This window comes from Mus caroli, unplaced genomic scaffold, assembly GCF_978045245.1.
Source record: "Mus caroli unplaced genomic scaffold, Mus_caroli_1 scaffold_18, whole genome shotgun sequence".
NCBI lineage: Eukaryota > Metazoa > Chordata > Mammalia > Rodentia > Muridae > Mus > Mus caroli.
Genome location: NW_028227273.1, coordinates 82,178,731 through 82,206,136, shown reverse-complemented (window position 1 = coordinate 82,206,136; position 27,406 = coordinate 82,178,731). Strand labels below are relative to the sequence as shown.

The 27,406-nt window shown below is 47.8% G+C and overlaps 1 protein-coding gene and 1 pseudogene across 3 annotated transcripts in view; one reads left to right on the top strand and one right to left on the bottom strand.

Moving 5' to 3' along the window:
* The window catches only part of LOC110284396 (uncharacterized), a 67,285-nt gene extending 40,360 nt beyond the window's left edge, over positions 1 to 26,925 (bottom strand). For all 3 annotated transcript variants that reach the window (XM_085832750.1, XM_085832751.1, XM_085832752.1), the window contains exons 1-2: positions 26,859 to 26,925; positions 11,072 to 11,180 (exon numbers count right to left, since the gene is read on the bottom strand). In XM_085832750.1, coding sequence (XP_085688876.1) covers positions 11,072 to 11,179 — 108 coding nt within the window. In that variant the 5' untranslated portion in view covers position 11,180; positions 26,859 to 26,925. The remainder of the gene's footprint in view (positions 1 to 11,071; positions 11,181 to 26,858) is intronic.
* LOC110312144 (protein FAM32A pseudogene) lies at positions 20,759 to 21,537 on the top strand (annotated as a pseudogene).
* Positions 26,926 to 27,406: the final 481 nt, after the last annotated feature.

Sequence of the window (27,406 nt, the reverse complement as noted above, 5' to 3'; positions counted from 1 at the left end):
GAGCCTAGATATTTGGCCAAGATATTTGTAAATGTATGTTGAGTCTGAGTCTTATTTCTGGGAGCATGGGGCTGGGAGGAAAAACTAGACCTAACTTTTTTTTTGTTGTTTTGTTTTGTTTTTTTCGAGACAGGGTTTCTCTGTATAGCCCTGACTGTCCTGGAAATCACTCTGTAGACAAGGCTGGCCTCGAACTCAGAAATCTGCCTGCCTCTGCCTCCTGAGTGCTGGGATTAAAGGCGTGCACCACCACCACCCAGCTTAGGCCTAACTTCTACATGCATATGTTCCATGTATACATCTGTTGCATCTCCTGGAATTGCAGCTATAGATGATCGTGAGCCACCATACAAATGCTGGGAATCACCCACGTTCTTTGCAAGAGCAACAAGTGTTCTTACCCTCTAAGATGTCTCTCCAGTCCTTGTCATGTTTAGTTTTTATTTCTGTGGGAACTGTTTTCAGCTTTGTGAACAGTGACAATTAGAGATACTAGAATTGCAAAGCGTTGCAGTCTGTTGTTTCTGCTTCCTTGTCCCTGGGTTCTCTTACAGGTGCTGCCATGAGAGGAGGAGAGTGAAGCCCACTCCCTGCAGCCCAGGTTATTCAGCTTAAGGCAGCCTGTCACTGTTAAGATAACAATGTATCTGATGCTGTTTTTGTGAATGGAGAATATTCTTTGAGTATTCTTTGAGAATTTACTCAACAATGTTTGTACACCAGTGTCATAGTCAGGGTTTCTATTCCTGCACAAACATCATGACCAAGAAGCAAGTTGAGGAGGAAAGGGTTTATTCAGCTTACACTTCCATACTGCTGTTCATCACCAAAGGATGTCAGGACTGGAACTCAAGCAGGTCAGAAAGCAGGAGCTGATGCAGAGGCCATGGAAGGATGTTCATTACTGGCTTGCTTCCCCTGGCTTGCTCAGCCTGCTCTCTTATAGAACCAAGATTACCAGCCCAGAGATGGTCCCACCCACAAGGGGCCTTTCCCCCTTGACCACTAATTGAGAAATGCCTTACAGTTGGATCTCATGGAGGCATTTCCTCAACTGAAGCTCCTTTCTCTATGATAACTCCAGCTGTGACAAGTTGACACAAAACCAGCCAGTACAACTAGTATCAATTCAACTTTAAGAATTTAGCATGTTTTCACATTTACTGTTTTATTTTTGTTTGTTTGTTTTTGGAGATAGGGTTTTTTTTTGTGTAGCCCTGGCTGTCCTGGAACTATCTGTGTAGATGAGGCTGGCCTGGAACTCACAGAATCTGCCTACCTTTGCCTCCCAGTGACAGGACTAAAGGCTCGAGCCACCACTGCTCAGCTCCATTTACATTTAATTGTTTTTGGTTTTGTTTTGGTTTGTTTACATTCTTACATTTCATTGGCTTTTTTAAAATAGTAAAGATGTTTTCATCAAAAGCCAAAATCTTTATAATGTTTTTTGGGGAAGCCTAAAATCCGATTCCCCAATAGACAAAAGTGAGTGAGGTCCCTTCCAACACTTAAAGGAGCAAACTGAAAACCTGCTTTTGGGGGCTGGAGAGATGGCTCAGCGGTTAAGAGCACTGACTGCACTTTCAGATTCCCAGCAACTACATGGTGGCTCACAACCATCTGTCATGGGGTCTGATACCCTCTTGTAGTGTGTCTGAAAAGAGCAATACATAAAATAGATAAATCTTAAAAAAAAAAAAAAAAAAGGGTGTGGTGGCACACACCTTTGATCCTAGCACTTGGGAGGCAGAGGCAGGTGGATTTCTGAGTTCGAAGCCAGCCTGGTCTACAGAGTGAGTTCCAGGACAGCCAGGGCTACACAGAGAAACCATGTTTCAGAAAACCAAAAAAAAAAAAAAAAAAAAAAAAAAAAACCAAGAAAGAAAGAAAATTTGCTTTTGGTACTTTGGGGAGCCTGCAAGACTGCTTAGTGAGTAAAGGTGGTAGCTGCCAAGCTGACTATCCGAGTCTAATCCCTGGGACGCACATGGTGGGAAGGGATAACCAGCTCCCTAAATTCTCCCCTGAGCTCCACCTTTGTACTGTGGTGCGCGTGCATGTACACACGCACGTGCATAAACACACAAGAATAAATACATACACTAAACCGTGGCTGTCGTCTCCCCCCCCTCCCCGTGGTTGGGATACGGTGTGTGAGCCGCAAAGCTGAGAGATCACAGGACCTCCACACCACTCCCTTCTCTGCTGCTGTGTATCCCAGGCTTGCAATGTATGCTGCACTCAGACCCCTTCACTGCTCTTCCAGGAGTCTAGAGCTGTCTCTGAGGGTGCTGTGGGGTGCAGAGGCCCCAGGATACCTGGGTGACTTCCAGCCACCCGTCTAAGCTTCCCCGTGGCAATAATGGTCTCAAGCCCAATCATAAGGACAAGCCTGGCTTTCTCTCCTCACTCACAGCCCCCTCTCCTCTGCCAGGCTCCCTGTTTTTATCTCCTGAGCCTTTCCTTTTGGCTGAATGGAGAAAAATAACGAACCATGGAAAAGAGAAAGCAGAGTTAAAACGAGCGATTTGGCACACAAACCTGTGGTGTCTCCTCGTAAGGCATCATTGCTTGATAAGTCTCAGAATAGCGCCTTTAAGTCAAAAGTCTGGAGAGAGACATCGATGCAATGTACTACTAAGGAAATAAACCACTTAAAAACTGCCGCTGATTGAGAACAGAGTAAGTTCATTAAGGTGCTAAGAGATTTTCCTGCCGTCAGTATAATTACGAGATGAACACAAGTTTGTGCTGTTCCTATCAGTTCGATGGTAACACACTGGAGGCAGGGGACCATCTGGGCTCTGCAGCGTTAGTTAGCTCTTGGGACTGAAGAGACAGTTCCACAGTTAAGAGTATTGTCTGCTCTCGAAAAAGATCTCAGTTTAGTCCCCAACACCGAAAGGGCAGCTCACAACTGTCAGTTCTGGGGAGCTGACACCTCTCCTAGCCTCCATGACCACTGTATGTACATGGTATGCAAGTTTGTGGTTTTGTGTGTGTGTGTGTTTTCATGCAGGCAAAACACTCATACACATAAAATAAAAATAAATCTTCATTAGAGGTAGTTCTGGGCCAAGGATTGAACTCGGCAGAGCATGTGAACAGAGCATCAGGCCCCGGGATTTTACTCCTAGTTTTTACTCCCCAAATCCCAATCAATTGAAAAACTATCAGAGTGGAAGAGTTCCTCTCACTTCCTTATATAGCTCTTGATCCTTCAAACCCTGCAACTTCTCATGGGATGGTCACTTTAATTACATCTCCTGCAAAAATGACTGTGACGCCTGTCTCTCAAATGTCAAGCTTAAGAATGTCTTTGAAGGTGGTCACTCCAAAGTAACTCCTGGGAAGTTACTTCCCAGGTCACTCCTGGGAAGAGCCAGGAACACGTGACCTTTGAGTCTCATTGGTAAAGTGGGAAGTGATAAAGAGAGACTCAGAGACCATGCACCCCACAGTTGGTCCACAATTTCCCTGTGTACATCAGCACCCCGCCCCTTACATGATGCATCTTAGCAATGGGTGACAGGCCAAGGAACCTTCAATTTTCAAATACTGAAATTCAGATCTGGGCTCCAAGGTTTCATTGACATAGAGCTCAAACTCTACTGAAGATTTTTTCAAACAAACGAAAGTGACTAACACCTGTGGTTAACCAACACAGCAAAATGAAGAAGGAGAAGGAACAGTCGCAGGCCAGCCAGGGGCTGCTTAGCCAGATTCTGTCTCAAAGACAGACGGATGTGCATGTGTATATACACACACAGACAGACAGACAGAGAGACAGACAGAGAGAGCAGGGCTAATTAGACCCATTAAGGAGGAGATATGTGAAGAGCCCAGATTGAGATATACACGCGCCATGAAAGCACCACTGCTAATTTGCAAAACAACAGATGGCTTTAGTGAACAAAAATTGTTGAATAGTATTCCAAAAAGCAATCATTTATGAAGCTTTTCATTCAAAATATCTGGGCTGGGATTTCACCTTCTCACAGCCACTGGCAACTCCCTAGACACTTTGTTGGAAAGCAAAAAAAAAAAAAAAAAAAAAAAAGGGGTGGGATATTTTTAAAGTGTTTTTTTTTTTTTTGTTTGCTTGCTTGAAAACTATAAAGTTTTCATTGTTTGGGTCAAGAGGGAAAAATGAGATCACTAACAAGTTGTTATAACTTTAAGTCTCGAATAAATCTGTCTCAGAAGCAAACTGTCACTCAAACAAATCATTTTGGTGTCTTGGAAGCTTTAGCCATTAATCCGTCCAGTGTGTCTGCTGAGGGTAATCAAGCCCTTAAAACACACGCCCCGCCAGTCCTGTCTTTCCTGTCTGTACTCTGTGGGTAGCAGAGAGTTAAAACAACCATGGATGGAATTTCCAGTAGGAAACCCACTCTTCATTCAATACCCACAAATATTTTGGTAAAGACATTGTACATTTATTTGTGGGGACGTAATTGGGAGCATACAATATTTTAGTAATTATCACACACTCACACACACACACACCACAAACCCATAAACAGTACTTGAGTGTTAATATAGATTCCAGACAAAACACAAGCCCTTTGTAGCTCCTAGATTTCCTGGGGATGTATATGAGAGTCTCACCTTCAGCCGTGGAGAGGGACTCAGAAAGGGCTGATTGCTGTCACTCAACTGTGTGTGTGTGTGTGTGTGTGTGTGTGTGTGTGGGTGTGTGGGTGTTTGGGGTGGGGGTTTCACTTTAAAATGGAGATTCCCCCTTTCTTTTTTAGGAAGGAAACTGAGGAAGTTGTTTCAAAACAAAATAAACGTTCAGGATGGAGTTGGAAAGGGGTGTGAAGGGGAGCCCTTTGATTTCCCAACTTGTGTATTTGGGCTCAGACAACATCTTATGTGCATACTAATCAAATGGTAATCCTGCCCCCCTGCCAGGACCGCAGCGTTTGACACTAAGTCATCCTGTCAACAGAAGGCCATAGGAGTATTTTAATTCCATCTGGGGGTGGTGAGGGGGAGAAGGTGGGAGATCTCTGCGTCAGGTTTGGGGACTGACTCGGGCCTGGAGAGCCGGTGACAGGAGGAACTATTTCCATATCAGTGACCTGTTGGAAAGGTGTGAGCTACTTACCCACCCAGCCCCAGTAAAGGTTCATAAACTTAAGTGTGCTCCCAAGGGTGGGCTTGAGGGGTCCACCCCAGGGGGGTCAGTAGCAGCTTGGGGGGGGGTTCCTGCTGGAAAGGACCACATTAGAGACCAGAGTGCCCAAGCTTACTGTTCTCTCAGATGTGTAAAACTTCAGAGTGGCCGCACTGCTCAACCTGTCGTCCACAACCCAGGCTTCAGCTCATTTTGCCCTTCTGCCAGCGATATCTGGAGAGAACCCTAGAGGTGAGGTTGCTGAGTTGGGAGGCTACAGACAGTTGTAGTTTTATTTTTGTGCCTGAGTGGCTCTTAGAGGGCTCTCCTGTACGAGATGGGACAAGCTCTCACACAGCTGACCACTGTAGGCCAGGTCTTTAAGTTGTTTCTCCTGTACTTTAATAATAATAATAGGTATGCGTATGGTTCCAGCTAGTTTTATGTCACAAGCTCGAGTCATTTGGGGAGAGGAAATCTCAACTGAGAAAACACTAGATTGGCCTGTGGGCAAGCCTGTGGTACATTTTCTTGCTTAATGACTAATGTGGGTGGAGCCGGCCCTGGCTGGTTGTTGTGATGGTTTGTATATCCTTGGACCAGGGAGTGGCACCATCTGAAGGTGTGGCCTTGTTGGAATAAGTGTGACCTGGTTGGAATGGGTGTGTCACTGTGGGTGTGGGTATAAGATCCTCACCCTAGTTGCCTGGAAGTCAGTCTTCCACTAGCAGCCTTTGGATGAAGACATAGAACTCTCAGCTCCTCCTGCACCATGCCTGCCTGGATACTGCCATGCTCCCACCTTGATGATAATGGACTGAACCTCTGAACCTGTAAGCCAGCCCCAATTAAATGTTGATTTTTATAAGTCTTGCCTTGTCATGGTGTCTGTTCACAGCAGTAAAACCCTAACTAAGACAGAAGTTGGTACTGGGAGTGAGGTATTGCTGTGATAGGCCTGACCATGCTTTTATTTGAAAGAGTGTGGATTTTGGGACTTTGGATTTGGAAAGCAGTGGAATGCTTTAAATGGGGCTTAATGGGTCATCCTAGTAGGAATATGGAAGACTTTGTTGCTGGGAGTAATTTGAACTGTGTTGACCTGGCCCAAGAGATTTCAAAGGAGAAGAATTTCAGAATGTGGCATAAAGACTGGTTTTGTGGTATTTTGGTGAAGAATGTGGCTACTTTTTGCCCTTGTCTGAAAAGTTTGCCTGAGGCTAAGGTGAAGAGACTTGGATTAATTGCATTGACAAAAGAAGTTTCAAAAAAGCCCAGCAGAGACTTTGTTCTCTGGTTAAGTCTTATGAAGAGAAGTTTGAACAAGCATAGCAAGCTTAGAAAGGAAAAATATAAAATATATTGTTCGAGGATTAAAGGGGTACCAGGAAGTGAAATGGAGCAAAATCTTGTGTTCTAGGAGATAAAGATTAAGGGAGTGGGACCTTGGGGCAAGATCCTACCCAGCTAAATTAGATCCAGGCATGGTGGTACACACCTTTAATCCCATGAGACAAGCATGCTGATCTCTACATTCAAGGTCAATCTACAGAGCAAGAACCAGGATAGCCAAGCTTAGGCAGTGAAGGATTTAGAAAACATAAAGCTAGTGATAATGTAATAATACAAGGGGATCATGTTCTAGTTCCTGTAAGCAGCAGAACTCGGCAGCTTCAGCCATGTGGCTCTGGCTCTAGAGTTAAGAATGGAAGGAACTACTGGGAAAATTGATGCTGGTTAGCTGGAGCTAAGGAATTAGCGGTGATTAAGAAGAGACCAGCATCACTGAGGTGAAATCTTCTGGAAATTGTTTTCTGGGACACAAAGAAGCTGTTTCAGAAATACCCAAGGTTGTACCTCATGCTGCAGCTGGACTTGGCAATGTGTAAGAGTCACTCAGGTGGTACTGCTTATGAAGGAATGAAGGGATCATGGAGAGAAGCTGAGGCTTAGCACTGTGAGAGGCCAGGGAAGCCCATTGGAGAAGGTGAAGCCTCAGCTGTAGTTGATGGCCCAGGATTGAAGGGGTCATGCAAAGGATTTGAGGCTTGGCACCCTGAAGAGAGCCTATGAGAGGCTATTGGTGAAGCCTAGTTGGAGTGGAACACCACAGTGTATTGGAGATGTCAGTACCATGGGCTGATCACCAAGAACAGCAGCCATAATGGAGTGGATCAACCTGAGCATAGAGTGCTACAGAGGACAGAGATGGAGAAGTGATGCTAGCCCTTAGGAGGAGTCCAAAGATCAAGTGGAATCCCAGACACTGAAAGAAGAAGCTGTAACATTGAAATTGCCTTGGAGACTCAAAGATGTTAAAGATGCCAGAGCCATGGGATACATGCTGAGGAAAGCTGCTAACAGGGAGTGCAACCAGCCCAGGAGGAAGCAGTTTGTTGCAGTCAAAAAAGATGAAAAAGGAGTGGAGATCTGAAGACCACTTTGACATACATCAACCATGGAGATGCAGAGTTTGGAGTTTGCCCAGCTGGTTTCCTGCCTTGCTTTGGGGATTATAGTTAATTAAGTTGAATGAATCTCAGAAGAGACCTTGAACTTTGGACTTTTAACATTGTTGCAACTGCTATAGACTATGAGGACTTTGAAAGTTGCACTAAATGCATTTTGCATTATGCTATGTTTAAGTATGGCCCCCATAGACTCATGTTTTTGAACAAGTCTATGGGGACCAGGGAGTGGAATGTGATGGTTTGTATATCCTTGGACCAGGGAGTGGCACCATCTGAAGGTGTGGCCTTGTTGGAATAGGTGTGACCTGGTTGGAATGGGTGTGTCACTGTGGGTGTGGGTATAAGATCCTCACCCTAGTTGCCTGGAAGTCAGTCTTCCACTAGCAGCCTTTGGATGAAGACATAGAACTCTCAGCTCCTCCTGTGCCATGCCTGCCTGGATACTGCCATGCTCCCACCTTGATGATAATGGACTGAACCTCTGAACCTGTAAGCCAGCCCCAATTAAATGTTGATTTTTATAAGACTTGCCTTGGTCATGGTGTCTGTTCACAGCAGTAAAACCCTAACTAAGACAGTTGTCCTGGGTATTCTAAGGCAAACTGAGTGAGCTGAGCCATGGGGAATCAAGCCAGTAAGCAGTGTTAGCATTTCCTCTAGGCTCTGCCTAACAGTTACCTAGCATCTGGAGGTACAAGCCAGTAAGCCAGTCATATAAGGACTGCTCATGGGGTCAATCTCTCTCCCTCTCCGGCTCTCCTTCCCTTACCCCTCCCTCTGTTTTCCTCCTCCCTTCCATCTACTCTCTCTCTCTTCCCCCTTTATTCCTCTCTTTCTTTCTCTGCCTCTACTCCCTTCTCCATACCCCTTCCCAGGTCTCAAATAAACTTCCTTTTATACTAGGCCCATCTGCATGGGCCCACCAAGGCACCCCCTCCCCTCCTGCTCCTTCATACCACATTTTATAAAACATAACAAGCCAGGCTCCTCTGTAGCATGCGCTCCAGTTCCTGCCTCTAGATTCCAGCCCTAATTTCATGCCAATGGCTTCCGTAGATGGTGGAGTGCAGGATGTAAGATAAATCAACTCTTTCATGGCCCCTGTTTGGGCCACTGTGCTTCAACACAGCCATAGAAGCCATAATGATGGAAAGGCGTTTAGCCAGCATGTGTATATATTCACCACTTGTGTTCCAGTTGTGGCAGAGACCCAAAGAGAGTGCCAGATCCCCTGGAACTTGAGTCAAGGATGGTCATGAGCCACCAGGAGGATGCTGGGACTCAAGCCCAGGTCCTCTGGGAGAACAGCAAGTGCTCTTAACCACCAAGCCATCTTTCCAGCCCTGTTTCTCTCTCTATTAAATAAGTGTGTAAGAGTGGATGTGGTATGGGTGTGTGTGTGTGTGCACAGTGTGTATATGTGAAGGCCACAGTCAACCCCGGGTGTTGTCCCTCAGGACAGCCTGGAACACACCAAGCAGGCAAGGCTGGCAGGACAGTGAACCCCAGGGATCCTGCCATCCCTCGTTCCCAATGCTACAATCACAGGTTAGGTGTGCGCTCACACCTGGCTGCTTATCCTTGTGCAGAAAGCACTTGTCTCTCTCCCCAGTGTACAAAGTGTTTTTTTTTTAAACAGGGACTGTTCACGCTGAAGCTCCCATGGTTCCACCCTACACCGTGAAGCTTGGCTTCTGTCTCGCCATCTTTTTTTTTTTTTTTTTTAAATCTTATTGGGTTTTTCAAAACAAGGTTTCTCTGTGTATCCCTTGCAGTCCTAGAACTCAATCTGTAGACCAGGCTGGCCTTGAACTTATAGAGATCTGCCTGCCTCTCCCCCACCAAATGCTCGGATCAAATGTCACCACCACCCAGCTTGGCCATCTTTTAAAAAATGTCTTCTTGGTCTTTGTGTGTTCCAGTTTGTGTATGTGTGCCTGTGTGTGGGCCTTCAGGAGTTGTGAGATGGGTGTGTGGCATTGAAGACTAAATCTACGCGTTTTCTGGTACTGAACCATGGGGGTTTGGTTGTTTTAGAAGTCCATGGATCTCTCATTAGTATCCTTTAATCTGTGAACAATAATGAAGGGGGTGTTTTTCTTCATTGTGCTTAATTAGAAATCTAGTCAGCCGTGAGATACAGAAATCTGGGACAGTTGGTGATTGTGCCCCACGAGTCTCAAATGCCTTGATGTATCAGGTGAGTACCAAATGGGTCAAATGAATTCCTTCCCAAATAAGACCACTCCCTGTCCTAGAGCACTAAGTCTCTTGAGATGGCTTCATGGTTCCAATTCTTTCCCTGTCTTTGCCAGCCCTCATTCTTCTGTCTACGCTGGTGCACAGGCCCTAAGCTCACAGAGTCCCTAGCACAGCCTCAGCCCATTCACCCACCAAACAGAGGGGTGAATTGGTACTGCTTGGGCCCAAACGGCAGAATCGAGGTCCCAGGAAAGAGTCTCTACACTCTGGTCTTGCCCACATACTTAGCCGTGTCCCTGTGCCCTGCAGCCTGATTGCTGCCCGATACATGCAGTAGCCACTTCTGATGCTGCCCAGTGTCTCCCATCCACCACCCACCTTAGTGGCCACTGGCCTCCTTCAAAGGAACCAAGTTCCCTCCACCAAGTCTCCAAAACTAACTGCCTGGCCTGCTCTCCCTTCATTACCTGGCGATCCAGAGGAGTGGGAAGGGTCCTCCTACTCAGAACCTTGGTCTCAGTATCTACCTGAGGTAGATACACAATCTCCCCTCGAGACCTCAAGTTTCTGGATTTTGAAACTCAAGGGTAAAATAATTAAAATAGGAAGGAAGGAAGGCAGAAGGCAGGCAGGCAGGCAGGCAGGCAGGCAGGCAGGCAGGCAGGCAGGCAGGCAAGCCAGGTGGGGGTGGCACTGAGGCAGGTGAATGTAAGTTCTTGGCCAGCCTGGTCTACAAAGGGAGTTTCAGGGTAGTCGAGCTACACAGAAAAAATCCTATCCCGAAAAGAAAAACCAAAAAAATAAATAAATAAAAAAGAAACGATTCACAGAACACAGGAGGGTTTGCAGAGTTTGATCCTTGGTGTCAGTGACGGGAATGGACGCCAGGGAAGCATTTGGGTCCTGTTTTAAGCCTCGTGTGTCCCTCGCTTCAGAAATGCTTTTTCCTCTCAGCCCCACCAGAGGGCGCCGTAGAACAAGGAGCCTTTGTTCATAGACTTTCCATATAATTCTTTTGGGCGATTTTCATTCACCATGCGACCTCGAATGACAGACTGAGACTGACTTTAAGAAACAAAAAAACAACTTTGTTGTAATTTTACGTTCTTACAGTTTTAATTGTCTGGAGCTACTGACTGCGGTTCTAAGTGTGCAGTGGTATGTCCCGCCGCTCATTGTAGCTTTGTGGTCAGAATATGTACTGAGCCGTTAAATAGAGAAAAGATCAAAGACAAGACTGGCTCCCTCTGATCACAACGACACAAATAGTGGCTACCTGTTCCGGCAAGGTCTGTTGTGCTGCCTTCTCTTTGTCCTTCACTTGGGTGTGACGCCCCCTGTGTTTCTTTGGCGTTTTAAAATGGTCTCTCAAGATCTGGGCCATCCTGTCCACAGGAACAACAACAACAAAAATGTGCGTCAAATTTTGAATTACAGCATTTTAAAAACAGAGTTAGACATTTTTTTATACTGTGACGTGCTGGACAGTCAGCTTGCCTGTGCCTGTGTGTACCCCAAAACAAAAAGATGCACAAGCCAGTTCTGGAAGCAGTTGGGAAACACGGACAGAGAGCCCTTTCACAAAGTACACTGAAGCAGCAGCTCCTTGATGCTGCAAACTGGCTGAGGCTCAAAGTGGGCACACCACAGGAACAGTTACAGAAGGTGAGGAAGCAGGCAAGACAATTCTGAGTCTCCCAGACGCCCCTGGAAAGGAAGTTGCTTTTCTAAGCCCAGCAGCCGCATCCTCTAGGCAGGGAGGGGCTACAGGACCACTGCCGCTCCCTGGCTCTGGCTGGCCACATGCTCCGCCTCCAGCCCAGCCCCCTCCCACCAAGCGTGCTCCTTCTGTTTCTTGGCTTTGTGATTCCCAGCAGCAAACCATGCTCTGGTTTCTGTAGCTGAGCAACGGGACTGAGGGGTGTTGGGTGGTGGAAAAAAGCCCTGGCAGGTGGTTTGTCAAAGATGCTGGCAATGGGGGCAGAGCATTCTTAGGGCTGATGTGGGAGACTGGCAGTCATCGCAGACGGCTATCACAGGGCTTCGGATTCCACCCTCCCTTCCCTTCTCTTTCCCCATAGCCACCTATATAATCCCTTCTTGACCTTTGCAGGATGCTTTCTTATATAGAAGGTTGAAATAGGAACTGGATAGACACCTCCGAGATTACGAGAGTGCATGCTCTTACAGAGGACCCAGCTCACAACCACCAGTTCCAGAGGTATCTAATGCCTTCTGGCCTCCAAATGCATGCACAAGAACATACAGAGACAGACATATATATATATATATATATATATATATATATATATATATATATATATATATACATAATTAAAAATAGTTTTAAAAATTGAGGTATGTGATTCATATACTCAAAACTCCCCCCCTGAAAGCCTGTGACTCAGTGGGCTTCGGTGGGGTTTTTCCAGAGATGTGCGGTTATCACCATAATCAAGCTGTGAGCATTTTGCTTGCCCCAAAAGGAGCACGGCATCCCAATACCTGCAGCTTTATCTATGCCCTGGCTTTAGAGAATTCTCAGGCTGAGTCGCGGTCCCCAGTAGTCACAAGTTCAAGCCCCAACCTCGGCACCTCAGAATATGGTTGCATTTGGAGACAGGTCCTTGAAAGAGGCCCACTGAGTTAAATGAGATCACAGAATGGGCCCTGATCTAACCCACTGTCCTTGTGAGAGGAAACGTGGCTACACAGACACACGCATGCATGAGGAGCCACCAGGAGCACGGGCTGCCAGCAAAGAGAGTGGCAAAAGAATGGCAGCAGCTGAGAAGGGAGGCTTCCATTCTGCAGGCAGGCCCTTCTGCTGCCATCTGACCCGGCACAAGTTCAGCTGTCCACATACCCTGCTCCACTATGAAACTGGGAGCCCAGATAAATCTTTCCTTTCTTATTTCCACGGGTATTTTGTCATAGTGATGGAACCCTAAAGCATCTTCCTGCCTCTCAGGATCACTGAGATGGGGCCTGCCACATGAGCGAGTGAGGCTGGGGCATCCGGTGGGGGAGGGGCAGTGTGCAGGCTGGCTCGTCTGTCAGCCAGACACAAGCTAGAGTAAGGAGCAAACCTTAACTGAGAAATCGCCTCCCTAAGATCCAGCTTTAAGACATTTTCTTAATTAGTGATCAGTGTGGGGAGAGCCCAGTCTAGTGTGGGTGGTGCCATCCCTGAGCTGGTGGTTCTGTGTTCTGTAAGAAAGCAGGTTAACCAGTACGCAACACCCTCCATGGCCCCTGCAGCAGCTCCTGCCTCCAGGTTCCTGCCCTGTTTGAGCTCCTGTCCTGACTTCCTTCATGATGAATACCGAGTTATTCCAAATAATTCCCTACCAACTTCCTTTTTGGTTATGGTGTTTCATCAAAGCAATAGAAATCCTAATTATGACTGGCAGAAGCCAGTAGCAAAAACAGCCAACTAAGTGTTTTGGGGTTTTGGTTTGTTTATTTATTTGGGGCTGGAAAGATGGCTCAGCCACTAAAGGTTAGGCTCAAAACCAAAAATGCTAGATTTATTTTATGTGATGGGTATTTTGTCTGCATGTATGTGCACCACAGTGCCTGAGGGCCGAGTTTTTATGTGACTCACACAGATGCTAAGCCTGAGATTGTAGCCATACCAGCTGATCTACTAACTCATGATCAAACAGGTATACTGTCAAACTCAAGATCAAATTTCTGCTTCTCTCCAAAGTGTGGTTTAACTCTTCCTAACTTTTTATTTGAACTTTTAAAAATATTTGCTGCAGTCACCACTGAACCTTTGTCATCCATGTGTTTGTTAGGTCGAGCGAGACAGGGTTTCATTATGTAGCCCAGGTTAGCTTTCGACTTGAAGCAACTCGGCTGAGCCCAGAGCCCAGATGCTGAATGTATACCACACCACCCCACCCCCAATTATCACTGCATCATGATGATAAAGTCTAGTAGCTTAGTGGATTTGGGGGAAATAGGTGTTGATTTAGTATCCTGGTCCCAAACAAGACTTAACCTAAGAATCAGAAGTAGATACATATTAATCCTTTCCACACGCTTTATCTTGAATTTCTTCCAAGACTTTTATGCTAGGCTGTGGTAGAGCCTCTGCTTTGCACAAATGAAGCCCTATGTTGGATATCCAGTATTCTTCTAATAAAAAGAAAGGGACAGAGATGAGGAGGAAAGGAGAGAGAGAGAGAGAGAGAGAGAGAGAGAGAGAGAGAGAGAGAGAGAGAGAGAGAGAGAGAGAGAAATGGATCTATATTAACAAACGAGTTTGGCTGTGTTCTTTTTAATGAGTTATTCGGGCTTACAAAGTCCTCCTCTTTTGATCACTGGCCAAACAATGAAGGTAAGGATCTTACGAACCTATGGACAATGGGAGGGAAGGAGGACTTCCTGTCTGCATCATCTTGGTATACCCCCTGGAAGAATGACATCAGCTAGCCCCTCCCATTCAGCCTTGGAATGGGGAGGGAGGAGAGAGGGGTCTGAGCCATCACTTGTCAGGCACATGACTTGAACAGGGCATCCCAAATACGAAACCACTGGGGTCGTGTAATCAAGTAGGTATGGCCGTCCAAATAGCATATGTGATAGAGAAAATAATGTACTCTGTTCTGTGTAATATGGGAAAGAGTTTCATTTACACAGTGAGGGTAAATATTGTCTCATTCATCTTTTGTTCCAAGTACACACACACACATGATTACTATGTAGCATACATTTGCATTGAGGGCTGGGTCGCAGGCAAGGTCTGAACAGTATCCTGCTTGAGGAAAGGAGGGAAACCAGGAAGAGGTGGAAGAGCAGGTGGTTGGGCCCAGGAAGCTTTGGGGAACTTCACAGCACACTGGTGTAGCCTGGTGTTAATTAGCTCTGGAAACAAAGCTAGCATCTGAAGAGCAGAGCCTGCTGGGCTTAGCAGAGGCTGCATCAGGTAGTGTCACCATGGTGAGATAGCCATACCAAGGACGGATCACCCACCAGGTGTCTGGCGGGATTTTCTCCTGAAGCAGAATTCAGTATCTTAGGTGAGTCTGAGCAGGAGGGAAAATATGCCAGACCCGAGGAGGCCAAAAGATACCGGACGACGTCATCTGTAGTGTGTATGCTATGTGACGCGGCATCCCAAGAGAGACCTGCTGCTGTGTTGCCATAGCAACATCTTCCCAGCCTGTCACCATTATCTCGTTAAGCTAAGCTGCTTCGTTTGGCTGTGAAAACTGGCTGCCTTGTCCCCTCCTCCTCCACCACCCCCTCTCACCTTCCCCGCCCCCCCCCCCCCCCCCCCCCGTCTCCACAAATCTCCAGCCCTCACAAACCTCCAGTTGTCACCACCACCTCCACAGGGCAGGTAGGAGGAAAGGTATCTCAAGCAGGGCTACACAGGCCTAGCCCTAGCAGCCTGCTCTGGCAGGTCTTCTGCTTTGTGTCAGAGGCCGGTCTAGAGACCCCGGGTGGGGGTTGGGGGGGCGGACACCATCCGGCTTTCTCAGTGACAGCAGAAATTGGACCAGGGCCCAGCAGTAGATGCAAACCAGTTCCCTGCAAGTCAGCAATAGTGAACAGAGAGAAAGGAAGAAGATCCCCGTGACTCAAGGGCTCCGAGGAGAACAAAGGCCACCCCTCGAGAACACCGGAGACAGCTGCAGGGGCTAGAGCAGAAAGGGGGATTGGCTTTTGGATCAGGGTCTGACTTTCATCCATTCCCTGCCTCGCGCCCATGACACATTTGCATGCTGATGTTTCAGTCACCGAGGGAAGAGAACTCAGGTTCTTAAAGCAAAAACAGCAATGAAAATGTTTAAGCAAAATGCGAGCTGCAGCTGTGCCTGCATCCAGACCTGTGGGTTCTGCATCCTTCCTTCCGCCCTTCCTTGAGCCCTTCTCTTACAGGGTGTTTCAGTGTGACAGCTTGCTTCCAGGCTTAGATGGGTTTAACACAATGAACAAGGGCTCTGGAAATGCAATGGCCACCCAAGTCACTCTGAGCCAGATTGGTCACCACATCCGTACAATGTGGTGCACAGATAGGCAGGGAAAAACACTGATACACATAAACAAAGTATTTTAATGATTTACTTTTATTGTATGTGCATTGGCATTTTGCCTGCATGTGTGTCAGCGTGAGGGTGTCAGGTGCCCTGGAGGTGGAGTTACAGGCAGTTGCGAACTGCCATGTGGGTGCTGGAATCGAATTGAGATTCCCCTGGAATAGCAGCCTTAACCACTGAGCAAGCTCCCTGGATCCCTCACCCACTCTGTGAGTTAGCAGACTTCTATTTCACACTCACACTCACACACACACACACACACACACACACACACTTAAGTTTTATCCAGATGTTAACACTACTGTGTGTAGCCAAACAGTGGGACTGGGTTAGCTCAGATTCTTTCACGTGCTTGCCACTAGAAAGAACACAGTAAACATCTGTTGAGTAAAAGTTATGCAGAGGGAAAGCAGAGGGATCCATCCGTACACAAATCAGGCAGGTATGAACATGTTCAGTGGTACTTATAGGTCTGGTGGGGCAGCAAGGACTGTGTGCTCACTCCTCCAAAGCAAGCCAAGTGTATTCCCAAACAGATTCTGAGACAGAGTTGAAGCTGGGAGCTTTACCCAAGCATGGGTCATCCAACAGGCAAGCCCACACTTGCACACATTAACATCAGTGTCCAGAGGGAACAAAGGGGCGCTGTTGGAAACTAATCTTTGTTTGTTTCTGAAACAGGGTTTCTCTCTGCAGCTCTGGTTGTCTGGTTGTCCTGGAACTCATGCTTCAGACCAGACTGGACTCCATCTCAGATATCCACCTGCCTCTGCCTCTGCCTCTCCCTCCCCAGTGCTGTGATTAAAAGCATACACTACCACACCTGTCTTAAAAATTAATCATTTCATTGGAAAAATTACAAAGGAAAATAAGACAGGTAGAGTTAAGTGAAAAACAAAAAGAGATAAGGCCCCAGGAAAAGATCCAATACATGTGCACGCTGATTCTCTTGGTCCATTTGTGGGGCTACAGCAGCATCACACAGACTGGCTGGTTCTCAAAGGACAGAAGTCTGTCGCATAACAGTTCTGAGGCCTGGGATACAAGAATAGAATGAGCCACTAGTATGTGGTGATGTCCACAGCCGGGCTGGATCCTTGAATAGCAGAAAGCAAGAGAGGGAAGGGGACTGCTGAAGCCTCCTCTTACAGGGAGAAATGGCTCAGTAGTTAAGGTGCATCTTGCTGTCTTGCAGAGGACCCATCCCCCACATAGGACTGCTGATGCTCTCCTGCAACCCCAGCTCCAGAGGATCTGATGGCCTCTTCTAGCCTCTCAGGCCCTGCACTCATGCGCATGAACTTACACACAGACAGATACACACAGTAAAACATAATAAGACAGAGGAGCAGGTTTTTCTGATCTTAAAGGCAAGTATGAAAGAATCAAGATATCCCCCACACAAGCATTTGCACTAACACATACACAGGCACACAGAGACATAGGCACACACATGTACACACTCACATACACACAGCCACACAAATGCATGTGCACACAAGGCACTCACACATGAGCAGGAAGTCGTCTAATGGTATCATCGCCCCCTTTCCTCTCTATCCTTTTTTCTCTCCTACCTAGTGTTCGGGGGTTGAGAGTATGGAAGAAGAGGGGTGGAGAAGGGTGGAAGATAAAAGAACCCACAAAGTAGCCAGAGTCTGTCTACATGCATATGCACACAGAGACACATGCATAGTCACACACACATGCATATACACGCATGTACACATGCACATATACATATGCACATACACATATGCACAAACCGGCACACACATGCGCACTGAGAGGCAGACTGAGCTTCATTCACTTAGATGCTTTTCCATGTGGTCTCACAAAGGCAAGCACAGAAATGGGCAGAACTAGGAATGTTCACAGAAAACTGAACAGAGAAACGTTCTGCTATAGCTAATACCAAGAAGAGTTGACGCGTGTTTTATAAGCTTCTTGTTTCATCTAAATTTAAAATGTGGTTAAAATAAAATAAATTTAACATATAAATACTATACGAAATGACATGTGAAAGACTTAGCTGGCCTTGAAATCTACTTAGTGGGTGATTTCTGACTAACAGGCACACAGTTCTGCATTCCACCCCCAGAGCTGTCCATAAGCAACCCATAGCCTCTCCTGGAAACTGAAGGCACAATCTAGGTGACCCCAGGAGCTGGGCTGCCCACACGGAATGAATGCTACATGCCTGGTGACAAAGGGCCAATAAGTGCTGGCCACATCGGTATGAGGCACTGCAGTACCAAGGGCAAAGGGGTTAGCCTCTGTTCAGGAATCCAGTTTCAAAAGTCCCCAACGAGCACAATCAAACATTTGGAACCTCCCAGTAGACCGTACAGGAGCGGCACTCTCCGTGGGACAGAATGCTTCCTGGCTGAGGGACTCTGGAAACCAGTAACTTGAGGCAGGAAGGAGAGACAGAGCTTTCGGCAGTAAGGTGTCATCCCAAGTCCTGCGAGCTTATGTCACTGAGGATGACCCACAGCCTGTGACACAGGCCCTGGACCAGCATCAGAGTCTGCAGCATGAACATGGGCTGGGAAGGGGACATGAGTGACCGGTGAGCCTAGTCAGTGACTCGTGGGACAGTCCAGGACCAAACTCTTTCCTTGCTGCAGTCAAATACCTGATAGAAGCACCTAATTTTGACTCGTGGTTCAGAGGGGCCATCATGATGGAGCAGCTAGAGTCAGTGGCAGTGGAACTTGAGGCTCCCCACATCTCAGCGACAGACAGGAGATCTGAAGAGCGGGGGGGGGGGGCCTGCCCCTCAAAGACCTGCCTTCAATGACCCACCTCCACCAACCATGCCCTCCCCAAAGCCTAAAGCTTTCATAACCTCCTCCAACAGCGCCCCTAGCTGGGGAGCAAGTGTTCAAACACATGGACCTGTGGCTGAAACTTCACATTCAGAAAGCTGCGACTACCCATCGCGTTCTGTAAGTGGGAAAAGAAAGAAGAGGATGCATCTGTGAGATTGCAAATGCTGCCAGATGGCAAGGCTGCACTGTGCTGGACTGTAGTCGAGTACAGCTAGGGTTTAGGACTGGAGCTGGAGCCAGGTTAGGTGGGGGGGTGGGGGGAGAAGGAGGAAAAGGAGAAGAGGAGGAAGGGGAGGAGGAAAAGGAGAAAGGAAGGGGAGGAGGAGGAAGGGCAGGAGGAGGAAGAGGAGGAGGGCTCAAAGAGTTTGGAGATCATACTCCCCAGGAATGAAATCGTGGCCTTACAGCTCTGCAGAACTACAGCTCACAAGGTGAAGATCATCCTTGAGAGCAGAAGCATTCTCTGTCTTCGATTGTCCAGCTCCCCTGGGGTCGGCTATTTCTGGCCAGGCCACCACCCTTTGAGGAAGGTGGGGTAACTCTTTATCAGGCCTGTTGTGCCCCCTTTTCCAACCCCAGCTTGGCTAAAAGTAATGAAGTCCAAGGCACCATTCCTAAATGTTCTGACTTAAGTCAAGTGAAGCCCCTCCCTGGCCCCCACCCTGCTGCAGATAGTTCCTGGAAGCTTCCAAGAGACCCTGATTGAGAGGTGTGTGTGTGTGTGGGGGGGTAATGTCCCTGGAATGTGGATGAGATGGGTGAGAATATAAGACAGCAGTAAGGTGAGAACTCTCGAGGTCAATGAAATAGGGCAATAGGGCAATAATAATAAAGGCAGTGAGAACAGAAGGCTGTAAAGATGCAGAACAAAATGTTCCATTTGATGGGGCATAAGGGTTATCTTGGATCCCTAGGCTCCAGATACAGACATTCAGCTGTCAAAGTTGATAGAGGGCCATTTTCTGCCCCTGGAAACCTTCATTAATTCCCCTCCCCCTTCCCTGCCTCCATGTTCTTCACTCAGGCTTAACAACCTGATGTCCTGAGTTCTATCCTAGGGACCCACATGGTGAAGAGAGAAGGAACGACTTCAAGCTTTCCCCTAACCTCCATACTTGCTACATCTACATCATCTGCATCATCTGCATTCTCCTCCTCTTCCTCCTCCTCCTCCCCCATCTCTCTGTCTCTCTCTCTCTCTCTCTCACACACACACACACACACACACACACATACCAGTAAAGAAATTTAAAAAAAACCTGAAAAAACAAAAATAAAACAAGCATAAACAACAATATGCACAGGTCTTTGATACAGGAACCAGTTTTGCTCTGGGCTCCCATAACCCTGCAGCCTGCTTCTCTCCCGACCTTGGCCTCTAGAGGGACCTCCATGCTTCTGTCATCTCTATGCATGTCAGGTCTGTGGTGAACACAAGTATCTGGCGTTCGTTACTGATCCCAAGGGTGTAAGAGTAGACAGAATCCCCAACCATGGCTAAACAGTAACTTGACACTGTGGGTAGCATAAATACAAGAGACCAGAAACTTTAAAAAAGCAAACTTTGACACTTAACAAAGCCACGGATGCTGTGTCTTGACCCCTAATAACCTGTGATGGATTGGGGATTGCTTCTAAGGCTTGGTCTTAATTTGGCTCCCAAAACCTGAGCTTCCAGACGCTGAGGGTCCCTGCCCCCAGCTGGCTTTGATTGATAACAAAGAATTGCCACACAGCCAGTGGCTGGGCAGGGAGACAGAGGCGGGATTTTAGATTTTGAGGGCAAGGGACAGAAGAGGAGGGGAGAAGTGCTATGACTTGGAGGGAGAGAGATCAGATTTAAGGGTTGCAGGATAATCTTCTCACCTGCTCGAATTTACTCGCCAGTACATCTGTTGGAACCTACTTCTGCAGAAGACCAGCCTCCTGAGAACAAGTAACTACTAGATTCTTGCACTTCCCATCTACAGCGGCTGGTTGTTGGGATAGTTGGACTACAGATTCAGGAACTGTGTGGCTCTTTCAACCTGCTAGTAGAAGTCACAGGAAGAAAACGGGACACTTTGAAAAATGATTATGGCAGCGAGTGCTAAGGAAGTGTACAAGCAGGTCCAGAAGGGTCCCCTGAAGTTGAAAGGCCGTGGCAGAGCTTGACGTGACGAAGGGGAGGAGGAGGAGGAAAGAGGATGAGGACAAAGACAAGGCCAAGATGCTGGAGGCCATGGGGACATGCAAGAAGAGCGAGGAGGAGAAGAGGCGCTGCCTGGACAAACGCATGCTGGTGCAGGCAGGCTTCGAAAAGATGCAGGAGGAGCGGCAAAAGGAAAGAACCCTGAAGAAGGCGTCAAAAACCCACAAGCAGAGAGTGAAGGACTTCCAGTGACACCTGGACACACTCACCGAGCACTATGACATTCCCAGAGTCCGCTGGACCAAGTAACCTGCCCTGGTGCAAAAGGCAAAAGGCTAGATTGTTGGTGTTTTGTCCCTCTGTGTTTTCTAGAATGTTTTACACCTGGCTGGTGCATCTGCTGAGACCAGGTTTTCTGAGCCTTGATTAAAGGCTGTCCTTCCACGGGGCTCTGGTTTTTCGGTAGTTCCCTTTCCTGTTTGGACAGCATATATGGTAGATTGACATGCTGAGGTCACTTCTGGGTGAAGGCCATGAAAGGATGGTTCTCTTCCCATCCCCATTGCAGCATCTGTCTTCACTTCACCAGCATCTGTCTTCACTTACACAATGCCAGGACAGGGAGCTCCTGCCTGTGGACCACCACAGAAGTCCCCACAGTGCTGCTCCAAACCACCTAAAGCAAGGGCGGGACACAGGACACAGGTCTCCAGCACATAGCCTGTCCCACAGTCTGAAGTTGACTGCTATGGCAGCTGTTGCTAATGTCAGTTCTCAGTGATGGCACCTGGATTTCTAAGCATGTGCTATGAGCCTGGCTGGCATTCCTGGTCTAAGGACACCAAATGCCAGATGTGGGCTCGGGCACAGTGCCAGCAGACTTGCTGTAGTGGTGCAGATGCTGTAGGGCTTTTGAATCCGAGGATCTAGGTGGACCACTTGAAGAGTTTCTGCACTCACTGTTGAGAGATGCAGCTTCTGTTGCCATGGACACTAAAAGAATGACAGATTGGTGGAGCTGACATGTATGGATAACATGAATACCAGTCGTGGCGTGTGAATGTTGTCTGTACAGGCTGTCCATCACAGGGAAACCTTTCCATTCTGCCCATGTCCCTGATCAATGAAGAATGCACAGTGCAAATCCAGTTTAGTGTGAGGAAAAATTGGATGCTTTTGTGTTTTAGAGGTGCATGTGTGTATATACATACGGCTGTATTATATAATGTGCATTGGATGTGTGCATGTGTACATGTGCACATGTGTAGAGGACAACCTGAAGGACTGACTCCTTCCACCATGAGGATCTGGGGGTTGGATCCAACTCAGGCTTCGAAACTTGGCTGCAAGTGACTTTACCCACTGAGCTATGTCAGAGTCCAGATGGCACATCTATTCCACCTGTGTTCATACCTGAGGGAGATGGTGTGCGCATATCTTGTCTCAAGTTGTTTAGGAACATTTTGGATTTGGGGATTTTTCCAGATTTGGGGAAGGCAATGATTTTTGTAATATATGATGAGATGTTGCAATGACTGCCACAAGTTTGCATACATTTGATTTCTGTTTGATTTGCCCTGTGCACTTAGCCTGTGCACATTTTATATTATTTATTTTGTCTTTGAACATCGTATACAAAACACACAAGTTTTTGAAGAATTCTGTGCATGAATAAAAAAGAAAAGTGATTATAGCAATAGAAAAGAAAAGAAAAGTGCTGCAGGAGAGAAAGTATCCAACAATGTAGGTGGGAAGGGAAAGCGGTCTCAGGGGGCTGGGGAAGGCTGCCCAGAAGTAATAGATTTAGAAGGTGTTAAGCTGGAAATACCAGAGGGGAGTGCGTGCTAGCTATGAGGCGGTTCAGAAGTGCCCAACCATTGAGCTATCCAAATTAGCTGGTGTGTGTGTGTGTGTGTGTGTGTGTTGTTGGTGAATCCAGAGCTCTTGGGCGGGCACAACCCTCTTGGAGCATCAGGCAGCTCCTATTTCACTGCTACAGTAACATCTTACACAGATGTCTGAGCCTGACTCCCAGTGACCTGTTGATGGCCTGAAACAAAATGGCAAGTCTCAAGAAGAGCAAAGAATTACCACGTATCAGAGAGTGTGATGCCCTGTGGACCCCAGGCAACAAGACCCAGTATCTGCCTCAACTGCTCTAAACCCTCAGGGCCCCTCACTCATGCTGCCCTGTCTGGGACTCACCTGTTGCCTCCTTGACTAGTTCAGCAAACACTCTGCCCTTTCTTGCTCTTGGTTATTCTTTTTGTGACCAGTTTTCCCTATGCTTTTGCAAAAGGCAGGTAGGATGTAAGAGAAGAGCACTGGTCGCTATCCTGGGGTCTGGAGGAGCAATGGAAAGAAACGGAATGAGGGAAAACCTCAGATGGGCACAGAAAGCCTTGAGCTGACTCCTGCAGGATTTGAGTTGGCAACAAAGAGGAGAAAGAGCTTTGGCCAGAACAGCCTAAAAGGTCAGGCCCTGGTGCAGGGTCGTCTAGTAGAATGTTGTAGCAAAAGATGCGGGCATGACCAGGCAGGCAGCCTACTTGGCACACTGTGCTTTGAAATAAGAAGCATAGTGCCTCCTGCTCCTGAAGTCAGAACGCTGAAGTCTTAAGTAGTGCTAGTGGCTGGTAGCTGGCCTTCACGTGAGTCTGCACACCACACATCTTTAATGTGCTTCATCAGCATACAGACCCTGGTGGTCTGAGAGCTTACTTTCCCTCCAACCCAAGGCACTATGCTAATCGATCACAGCTGATAAGCTCCCACTTGGAGTGGTTGCTTGTGTACAATAAAGCAGTGGTCCCTGAAGATGTCTCCAGAATGGTTTGTCTCTGCGCCCTCTACTGACCCCTGGGCACCAGCTCTCTTGGTTGGGGGTGCCCCGGTGATGACGGCAGAACCTCAGAGGAAGAGGGAGGTGGGAGGGGGGTCAGGGAGCAACATCCCGTGGGAACAGTGGGCCAGTATCCTTGGTGTTGTGACCATGGAGCAGTGAGGTGGCTGGGTGTGGTGGCCTCTACTGGGACCAAACGTCATGTGACTCTTGGAAACAGACAGTGGAAACCAGACCAACATGCCTCCTAAATCTGAGCGATGGCTGAGCCAAAGACAGAAAAAAAGCAAGCATAGGCGGTCACTCAGTTCCTCCCATTTGTCTATAATTGGTATACAGGTTTGGAGTGCCATTAAAGTCTGCTGCCTGCTCCAACTGCGAAATCCACACCGAGGAGTTCACAGCACAAGCTCCACAGATGGAGCGGATAATTTTTTTAAAATCTACCCCGCTTTAAGCAATTGGCTCCTGACATCTTGATTGATCACAAACCAATTAGAAAACAGTGCCTTAACATCAAAACCACCCTCTACACAGACAGCCACCATGTTTGTTTGCTGCCTCCAAAGGTGTGTGCTCTACTGTGCCTTTTAATTTCAACTCTCTTGCCCCTGCAGAAGCCAGGGTGGGGCTGCTGCTCTAAGGCGCGCCACGGACATTTCTCCCCATGATTGTGTGTTGCAAATGTTAATAACTAGGAGGGCTGCTAGTTGTTTGTTTGCTATCTCCCTGGGTCTCTTCTTTTTAAAAATTATTTTTTTTGGGTGTGTATGGGTGCTTTGCCTACATGTGAGTTTGTGTACCAAATGCATGCCTGGTGCCTGAGGAGGTCAGAAGAGAGAGACTGGAGTTATAGATGGTTGTGAGCCATGGCTGGGTACCTCTGTGAAAACTCCCATTCACCAGATCTGAGGCCAGGCTGCTGCCCCCTTGCGTGCTCCTTTCCACAAGGCCAAAGGTGCCACAGACTCTGGGTCTCTGCACCCTCAGATATGAATGTTCCAGAACAGAGGAAGGAAGGGGTCAAGTAGTCCCATGAGAGGCATTCTGGGCAGCAGATACACAGGAGTCCCTAAGGCTTTCCTATCTCAAAGGAACCCTGGACAGAGCAGTATGGGAAGAGGAGCCCCAAGAACAAACGCAGATGCCTCGTGGCTTTTTCACTGGTGGAGCCACCAAGCCACATCAGCCATGCCAGAGCAACAGAGCCTCACCTTCTGAGGGAAGCTGGCTCCAGGATTGGAGGTGGCAAATGGAGTTCCAAGTCTCCCTCACCTTTCCCCTCCTCAGGTTTCTCTCCCTCATCCCTCTTCTTCTGATTCCTCCTCTGCTTCCCCCTCCTCCTCTTCCTCCTCCTCCTCCATCTGAACTCACCACACCACTGGAAGGCGTGTGCCCCGACAAGGAGGGGCCTAACTAGAACAGGATTTTGATTTCTCAGTTTTGCTGAAACTCTTTTGGACCATGAAGTCAAGTTTGGTTCTTACACACACACACACACACACGCACGCACTTGACTATAAGGAGTTTTAGCTGTGTTAACATTTACTTGAGTATGTCACCTCTGTGGCCAAGAGCTAGAACAACTAGGATTCTCCGCAGGCTCCAGTCATGGACACACTTGTCCCTTCCGCTTAGATAGAGTTTCTTATCCTCTCTGGCTGCTCATCAAAGCAATTACCTGTCAGCAAGGGCCTTGTGCTAGGCGGCTACTCAGGAGCGGCGGATTCAAGCCCCTGTGGTAAGTGTGGAGGCCTGTGGGTGTGCTCTGCGAAGACAGAACACACTTAGCACAGGCAGGCCTCGGCCCAGCCTATGGCTGTGGGGAGGGAATGAAGTCACCTGACTGAAGAGAGCAGCTACAGGAGATGGGGAGCCCTCAGGGCAACAGCCCTTGGACTCGGGCACCTCATCTATCGCCATGTGACTTTAATTACTGAGCGCAAACCCACCAGGCTACAAAGTACAACTTCTCAGGAGAACCCAGCACCTTAAGACACTCTTTCTCCCTGTAGATCCTAAAGCATCATTTGCCAATGGAATTGTTAAGGTCCCGAGTCAATGTCCACGGTTCTACCCTCGGGCCCCCTATCTGCAAGCGGAAGGGCGTTATTCTATCCAGACGCCTTATCAGCCTCGTTTACCTGAGTCCTTACCACTGCTTTAGAGATGGTTCAACTACGCAGGAAGTCAGACAGCATCTTTCTTCAGGTTTATTGAGAACTAGTTTTTCTCTGGAACTTTCTGACCCCTCCCCTTATACTCCAAACTTGGACATTTCCTCCAGACTGTGTCTTCACGAGGGGTGGAGAAGGAAGAACAGGGACTACAGGCTACCTGGGTGGATATCTTCAGACAGCTTATAATGGCAGTGTCTTAGGAAGTGCCTCATATGGTAGACTCACTACGGAGCCAAGTGACATGCCTCGGCCACCCTCCTAGAACCAGACGCACTGCCTGCTGGCCTAGGTTGGTGGGTTCATTGGCTTTTTTAGCCAGCCAGGACTGAGCAGAGCATGTCCATCCCTCACACAGAACAGATAGGAAGAAAGGAAAGTGGCTTGACACTGTCGCTCTTTGTCATTAGAATGGGAGTGGGGACACACACATAACTACCCAGAGAATCTAGGAATGTAATAAACAATATTTTTGATACTGTCTTATATAGCCCAGGCTGCCCTCTAATTCCTTATACAGCCAAGCATGACAATTATGTTCCTCTGCCTGCATCTGCCCTGCTTGCATCCTCCCTGCCTGCATCCTCCCAGCACTTGGAAGGCAGGTTTGGGACCTTGGAGTTTATGCTGTGCTGCGAATCAAATCAAGGGTTTCATGCAAGTTAAGTAACCCACCCTGTCAAATGGGCGATAACCCCACCCCCTGATTTTTCTGAGTCTTCATGAAAATTAGAGGGGTTGGCAATCTGACACCAGTAGCTAGATTTAATTTTGCAAATGACCCCTTTCCCCACCAGGTACCAAGCCTTCTACATCTCACTAAAGTCAGGGCTATTGTCAATGTCCTTACCTCCCAGACCTGCCACCCCCAGTCCCTAGAGAGACTCATCAGAGCACAGAGTCTTTCTGGGCTCATGCAGTTGCTGCCCAGATGCCCTGAGAGCAGGTATGTGCTCCAGCTCCTCCTGCCTGGTCCTCCCTCCATATCCCACCCACCTCTATACCAAGGATCTCAGCCGTGCTCACCCAATGAGGCTGGGACCTTGTGGGTCCCACAGTCACATTCAGGCAGACTCACCACAGGCTTCAGGACACTCTGTTGTCACAACAAGGCAGCCCTAGCAACAAGAGTGCAGGAGGAGACTTGGTGTGTCCTGCCTGCCCTGGGCTCAGTCTTCGGCCCTGTGGCACATTCTCTCTGCCTCTGGAGAGACTTGAATTTTCCCAGCTACAGCTTTCTTGCTCTTTTTGGATCCTTTTTTTCCTAAGCAGTGTTCCTTTTCATGTTGGGATCAGACGCTGGCTCTCAACTGCTTGGCAATAGTTCATATCTGCAACCCCACCCCCAACCTGGCGTACTGCAGAAAGCTGCTGAGCATTGCCTACTGCTAACATCCCTTCCATACCTACTTAGGCTAACTGTGGAAATGCAAGCAACACGGCTTATTCTTTCACGTGGAAACAGAGGAAGCAACCACTGTGAACTCAGCTGTCTGTCAGGCAGAGCTGTTACAGCTATGTTCCTGGGCGCTACCATTCCGAGTCTTCATTCAGCGCGATGTGCTTGCAATGAT